The following is a 7850-nucleotide window of genomic DNA, read 5'->3' on the forward strand; positions in this document are numbered from 1 at the left end:
TCTGTCTTAAAATGTTTTTAATTAAAATGGAATTAATAAAATGTTAATATGGGGGTGAAATGCCAGCTGCATGCTTGGAAGTGCCTCCGGTTTACCAAAAATTAAAGTATACCAAGTGTATTGTGTGCAGATAGTACTTCACAACCCCTTATTCTTTTCCCGTATTCAATCCTACCAGACGAATAAGCAAAGAGAACTCTTTGTGTAACTTTTTTTCCCCACTCGTGGGTAAGACTGTGCAGATATTTGCTCTTCTGAAAGCACTGAGGCAGCATTGAGAGCTGCTTTGGTCTCAGAGTGAAATCTCAGAAGTCGCACGCCACTTTACCTGCCCGGAGTGCTCTCAGGGGGGCGGCAGCGTCATTAAATATGCATGAATCTCACGGGAAATCATCTTAGGAAAGCTTTACCTAGCCAACGCCTGTCTGATCTTTGTTTTTCATCTGAATGGGCTTTGACGCAGCTCCAGTACAGCATTTGCTTGTAGAGGTCAGACTGGTACGAAGGGCAGTCGTAGCATGAGTTGAGTAGGTTGTCACTGTGAAGCGAAAACGAAAATCTTCTACTTCTATATAATTTGTGCGCTCGCCCTGTGACAGCTGGGATAGGTCGCTGCTTTTTATGTTATTAGTATAGAGACTGATTGTCAACCACAGAGCTTTGTCACTCACTCTTTTTTTTCATATACACCTTTGTCAACACTGCAACAGTCTTATGCATTGAAGTCGTGATTGGTTCTTTGTTTTCCATATTGAGTGAAAATGACATTTTCACTGGCATTTTCACTTGGGTTGTGTGTGGGGGTGTTTACCATTTGTTCATCAGCAAAAAAAAGAAAAAAAGAAAATCAGATGTGTTCTCTTCTATAAGCCCTGCTGTTGATAACAACAGGATACTCATTTAAATGTGCTACAGATTTCAAACGCGACAGCTGAAACCTCATTATTTTTGCAAAAATGACATGTTTAGGATTTAGCTGGGTCAGTTTTACCCACTTTCTCCATGACTATGGGTTACTCTGTGTCTTGAATCCCAATTATTCTCTGTGTTGGCAGGTGGAAGAAATCTGTGGAATGGAAACAGCCCTATTTCAGTTTTGTAAATTCATTGCTCCGGTGCAAGGGTTCAATTTTCAAGGGCAATATATAGAAACCAACTGTAACAACCTCATTAGTGAGAGTTTCAGTTTTCCAATTAGCATTCAACCTTGAAGTTTTATGCTCAGACAAAAGTCACCATCTGTCAGCACAATGTAGGGCGACCCTCTGTGATAGTGATGCGCTCACAGCTCTCTAACTGTGTTTGTTTTGGCTGCAGGAACTTCTACTACATCACCATGCTGCGCGACCCAGTCTCCCGCTACCTGAGCGAGTGGAAACATGTCCAGAGAGGAGCCACATGGAAGACCGCCCTCCATATGTGTGATGGACGTTCACCCACCCAGGACGAGCTGCCCACCTGCTACAGTGGGGATGACTGGTCCGGCGTCACCCTGACAGAGTTCATGAACTGCCCGTCGAACTTGGCGAACAACCGTCAGGTCCGCATGCTGGCTGACCTGAGCCTGGTGGGCTGCTACAACCTGTCCTCCATGAACGAAAGCCAGCGCAACCACATCCTTTTAAGCAGCGCCATGAGCAACTTGAAGAACATGGCTTTCTACGGCCTGACCGAGTTTCAGCGTAAGACCCAGTACCTGTTTGAGCGGACGTTCAGCCTGCGCTTCATCTCTGCCTTCACGCAGATTAACAGCACGCGAGCTGCCAACGTGGACCTGAGCGAGACTGTGCGCAAACGCATCGAGGACCTCAACTACTTGGACATGCAGCTGTACGAATATGCAAAGGACCTGTTCCTCCAGCGTTTCCAGTTCACCCGCCAGAGGGAGCACCAGGAAGTGCGCTTGAAGAGGCGCGAGGAGAAGCGCTGGCTGCGGGAGCAGAGAGACCAGGTCAGGCCTTGGCCGCCCAAACACAGAGGCGGTGGCAACAGAGGCGGGAGAGTGGGAGGAGGTTTTGAGAAGGAAACTGAGAGTGACTTCCCAGCCACCACCGAGGACTACACGAGCCAAGTAGCCCGCTGGTGAGGCGCTGGTCCAATAAAGAGAGAGGAGCAAGAGAGAGCGGTGGATGGAGATTCGCAGTGGACTAGTTAAAAGAAACGTTGGACTCTCTCTTGTGCATCTTATGTCTCTCTTTGTGTCTCACCATTAACCTGTCTGCTGAATCTATCTGTTTTGTCAGCTTCAGTGTGATCCGAGTGCTCCGCTATTTCTTTAAGAAAACTGCCAAGTTTGAGCCTTGCAGCAGCTCTGTCTTGGAGTACCTTTGGTGTCTTAATCTTTAAATGCTGTTTATTTTTGTCAATTAATTATCGCCCCGGTTCTTTATAAACTGTTGAATGAGATGATAAATTGGTGTGAAAGAAAAGAAGAAGAAGAAAAAAAACGCTGCTAGAGACATTGCATTGAATTCTTTTTATTTATTTATTTAGTTTATTTTGGCATTCAACATTGATGAATGTCACCGAAGTCAGCATCTACTGTATGTTGCAACTGTTAGAAAATATGACATATGAAAGTTGTGTTAGGGGAACTGGTGGTTGCATGTCACACATCCACTTTGTACTTACAACTGGGGAGAGCGATTTCCAAAAGACACACAGAGTCAAAGTGAATAGTGAAAACACTGAATCTGTTTTCCTTTAACTTAAAGTCAGGGAAACCTTCACTTCACATATTGTATGCATGCAGTACCCATCCTTTAAACCAAATTATAAAAAGGTCTGTCGCTATTGCTTTGTTTGCTGTGCAATATATATTTTATTTTCTCAAGCGCAATACCTTGCAGACTTTAACCCCCCAGCTCCAAAGACAACACAAAGGCAGTCACACAGCAGTTAGATGGCATCCAGCTGAACAAAATAACTTCAGTCATTTCCTGTACTGTTGGTAGAACATTGTATCTGTGGTGGGGGAGGAGAAAAAAGGCATATTTTCTGAGTAATTCCTTTTTGAAGTAGTCAGTTGCAGAGATAAAAAGTTGGTAAATAGTACAGGTGATGAAATGTGTCAGTGTGGCTGGTATGCGGCTTGACTGTGAATGAGTTGATCAGCATTCAGTTCCCATGCTCCTCCCCGTCACACTGGCTGCTTTTACATATTTGTAGAGCTGACGGCAACTGCACTGTGGGCAGTGAGAGCGCTCTAACTCCAGCAGAGTGCCAGGATACAAAGACAAGCCTCAAAGCAGATAGTTGGAGAAAAAAAAAATGTTATTTCCTCTCCCTGATAGTTTCCAGTCCCTTGAATCCATCATGTTTTTATCTGGTTAAATAGGCTTCAGTGTGATGCTTTTTATGTTCCTTATCTCTCATTCAGTCACAACCTGTGCTTATCAAATTAAATGTTCACTAAATGTCAGCACTGGAGTCACACGGCCGCTGCTATTTTAACACTGATTTCTCGTGTTTATTCTCTAAATGCAGTTGCTTCAAAACACCTCGTGCGGTACATTTTTGTTTGATTTTGTCATGTTTGAATGATTCATCCAGCCGGTGCAGCAAATGTGTTAAATGCATACTGGTGTAGTGTTTAGAGGTGAATGGGTACACCTGCCTATATGGATATACTTCAGTTTGGCGAGTGTGTGGATGGATGGGGCAGACGAAAGATGAGGTGTATAACACATTAATAACAGTCAAGTGTTTCAAGTGTACCTAACCATGTTACAGCTCCAAACACTGAACAGCTATTTGCATCATTTAGATTTCATATAGCCATGCCATTTGTGGTGTATCAGAGGAACATTGATTAAGTGTCTGATTAATGATAATGGGGATTGCAGGACATTTTCACCCAAACAAACATTAAGGTTTTAAGTTTATTGTTTCTTTAAGTATCATAACATCTTATTTAATAAAGTACAAGTAAGGCTTTTTTTTTTTACTGTACTTACTATTTGAATGGGTGCTTTTCATCACTGGATTATATTGACAATACCCTGGCACTCTAGCCCTGATTAAAATTATGTCTCTTGAAAAACCGCCAAAACCGATTCAGCTTAAAGGCTTTTTGAGGGAGAAAAAATACTGATCACACCCGTGGTCCAGTAAGCATCCCGTCACTCAAAACTGTGATATACATGAGACTGTCCACTCACTACAATGCTGTACTACTGTATAGTATGTACTGTATGTCTTGCATGCTGCACTGTGACATTTTCTGTACAACCATAATGACAACAAAGTTGATTTGCCTGTGATGAAACTGCTAATGCTGCATATCAACTGCATTGTTACACCCAGCTGGCGACCTGTCCTTTGCTGCGGGATTGGTGCAGCAGGTGACCAGGTGTCTCACGTTCTGTAGGTGTGCAGATTGTTCTTCATTCCCTGCCGCCACGCATCCCACACATTTAGACAATGTCCCAAATTTAGACTCGATTTAATTTGGAAATTGAACACATCTCAGATAAAGCAGCTCAAAACGACATGATAATGATGTCTTAAAGGACTACTAGACAGAACAATAGCAAGAGCCCAGGAGTCTACAATCACATGAGATCAAAAACAAAGCAAAAGCTAACTTTTGTACATTTGTCATTTGCATGATTATTGCATTAGTAACATATCCCACAAATCCCACAAATTTAATTTGCCATTCATTGGCTCAAAGAGGATGTATTATTACCGGGTATGTTGTTTAAAAATGGGGATTTTTCTGAGTTTGTTTGGAAAAATATAATCAGACACATTAAAGTGAAAAAAAATGCCAAAGTGTTGCATAAACCTAACCATAAAAAAATGTCGGCCTATCAAAATCCCACAAATAACAGCACAACAGCACAGTCTGATGTCAGGAAGGGAAATAAAGTTATGAGATAAAAATCTCTGCAGAAATTGAGTTTTCAAAGGAGTTTTTATCTAAAACACTGTTGACATGAGGATGAAGGGCCAAACACACAGAAAAGACTACATTTACCAAAATGCCTGTTTATGTGTGGACAGCTTTAGTATTCTGAGTTGTGGTTATAAAAGCAATTGTGTGTAATACAATACATATTTCCTGTTGTACCATTTATTGTTGTGTGCAATCAGCACCATAATGCATAAGGTTGTAATCTAGGTAAGCTAGTGAACTAATGTGGCATGTTAGCCAACTAGCATCTACAACATGATGGGATTCTTACAGTTTTTCTACCTGCTACCAAAAAATTATAAAGCATCTAATATGAAAACAGTATCTATGGGATGGAAACAGCCATCCTGTTATCACTGACTGGTTAGGTCCTGAAGCTGTGAGCTTTTTGAATGCAGCTGTCTTGGATGAGCTGATACGTTAGCAACCTGCTTTATCATCTATTTGACACATTTTGGGACAATAATTTTCAAAAATGAACACGATTGTGTATTTAATAAAACTTGAAACTTGCAAATGAAACCAAGTATGTCTGGGAAAGTGTGTACTGAGGTCTTAGCTTAAGAGAGCAATAAAGTTGCTTTCCTAAAGACTTCCAAACCAGAACAGTCGCCAGCTGCTGGCTAGGATTTTTACTTGCAACATATTGTTTTCTTTCACAGGAAGTATTCAAGACTTCTCCTGAGATTATTTAAATGAATGGGGAGAGAGCCATTATTTTAATTTCAGTGGTCACTTGGTCATAAATAGATAGGATTTTTTTTTTAAATGCTTTAAAACGTTGGTGATTGTCCAAGAGCTTCAAAGTGTTTCTCTTTTACGGCATTTTTTATGTGAGCACACACTTACACGGCATTATTGCTTAATTAACAGCTCATTGCAGAGCGCCAGTCATGCTGACGTGATCAGCGTCTCTGTGTCATGTCACTCTCTTATGATGTCTCTGGCTGTATTCCACGTAGCCGATTGGGCTCCTGTCCCTGTGATTTTAATGTGGTAACACCTGTGCTTTTATGACAACTAAAAGTGTATGCTGTGCAAAAGCCTATTGTACTATATTATCTTACAGAGTTTAAATGCATTTTTAAGCACTTGGGGTATGCATTTCTACTGCTATCTAACCATAAGCTGATTTCTTTTATCGTCATCAGCTGCCAAAAGGATGTCTGTGTCTTTATATTACAGCCTCTAATTAACAGTATAGTAATTTTATTGCACAATTTGGACAGAGGTAATTGCAGTAGAAGAAAACACGGCACTGGGGAAATGTATAAAGCGTTACCATTTCTACACTGCAGTGCTGCACTGCTGTGTGAAAGCAGAATTACAGTGTTCCCCTCATGACAGATGGCATGAGCAGAAACGCCACATAGCTACTAATGAAACACTTGTACAGACTCGGGTTTTGTATAACGTGGGTGTGCATGTGTGTTGGTATATTGGAGGAACGGGAACAGGGGGCATAGTTGTGTGGATCTGTTGTTATTTTGTTTAAAAATAAGTCATTACCTAGAAATGGTGAGTATCTGTTTTTTCAAAAAATGAGATCTCATCAGTTTATGGATCCAGTTTTTTGTTTTCTAGTTGCAAGGTGCACTTTCTTCATCGCGCTCTTATCTACGGCACCCCTTCATCTCTTTCTGGCCACAGAAAAATATATGTTTACTTGTTGAAAATGATTAAAACAAGAGTACGCCGGTGAAATTTAAGCTCCTAATCGCTGTGATTTCTGAAGATCTGCATCACCAAATGACATTCTAAAAAGACTTTCCACCAATTAGAGAGGTGTAAATAAAGTGATGAAAAAAAGCATGAATTTTCACTCTAAATTAAAACCACTAGTCCCAGGAATGTCTGACATGCCATGTTGTTAAAGGAGGATTTCAGTGAACTTGTCCATGAAAGAGTGTCTGTCTTAGAAGCTGATTAATCTGTTTTTTTTAATGGTTTTATGTGTCGCTGGAGAGAGCACTCTTAGTGTAAGACTTTCTATGTACATATTAAAAGTCTTGTGATGAAAAAAACAATCTAAAGGCTGTTTGGCGTGTTATATTTAATCAGCCATTTTCTTGTCAGACCTTAAAAATATGAGCAAGTCCTGCTTAACACATCTGAAATAAATGCATTGAATGGCCATGAGATTATGATGTGTGCTGTTTTATCAAGCTAGGATTCGTTAACAGCTATTTATATTTTTCTTTTTATTAATTTATGCACTTGTCCACTATATATATATATATATAGGACAAGGAATTTTTTGGAATTTTTACCATCAAGCATTTAATTTTCTAGAAAAAAAGTAATGATAAAAAATATTTTCTGAAGCTTGTTTTCAAAAATTCACAAACCATCCCATGCAGAATTTACACAAGTCAGTTTCAACCACTACACCTCCGTTGTGTTATCGCAGCTTAATGCATGAGTCAAGCAATTAACAGACAAATCACTGTCGTCTTACAGTATGTTGACAGAATAAATTGCAAGACTGCTTGCAACAAATTCTCGTGCGTCTTGCAAAACGTCAAAGTCACGTTGCACATGACGTATGTTTAGAATTAAAAAATACATAATTACAGATTTTATACTCAAGTGAATGTTTTCATTTGTACTGATGAGGAAGTAATATGTCAAAGTATGTACACGGCTTTCATAACACCTAATTAACGGTGGTGTTTTTATTATGATACTGTCGCAACTTTTAATTTTAACAGAAAAATCCTCTTGTAGATGTTTATTTCTTTAAAGCCAGTTGATATCAAGTGAAAACCGCAGATAATAGCAGACATTATGGATTTTCTCTAATGTATGAATATGAAAGTAGAGTATTTTTTTAAAGATGGTAAATGGCCTGTATTTGTGTAGCGCTTTACTAGTCCCTAAGGACCCCAAACCGCTTTACACAACCTGTCATCCACCCATTCACACACACATT

The 7850-nt window shown here is 40.0% G+C and overlaps 1 protein-coding gene across 1 annotated transcript in view; it reads left to right on the forward strand.

Moving 5' to 3' along the window:
• Nucleotides 1-6945, forward strand: part of hs6st3b (heparan sulfate 6-O-sulfotransferase 3b) — an 83390-nt gene extending 76445 nt beyond the window's left edge. Inside the window, exon 2 of the mRNA XM_026144543.1 lies at nucleotides 1318-6945. Within this exon, the coding sequence (XP_026000328.1) occupies nucleotides 1318-2086 (769 nt within the window). The 3' untranslated portion in view covers nucleotides 2087-6945. The remainder of the gene's footprint in view (nucleotides 1-1317) is intronic.
• Nucleotides 6946-7850: the final 905 nt, after the last annotated feature.

This window comes from Astatotilapia calliptera, chromosome 16 (genome assembly GCF_900246225.1).
Source record: "Astatotilapia calliptera chromosome 16, fAstCal1.2, whole genome shotgun sequence".
Classification (NCBI taxonomy): Eukaryota; Metazoa; Chordata; class Actinopteri; order Cichliformes; family Cichlidae; genus Astatotilapia; species Astatotilapia calliptera.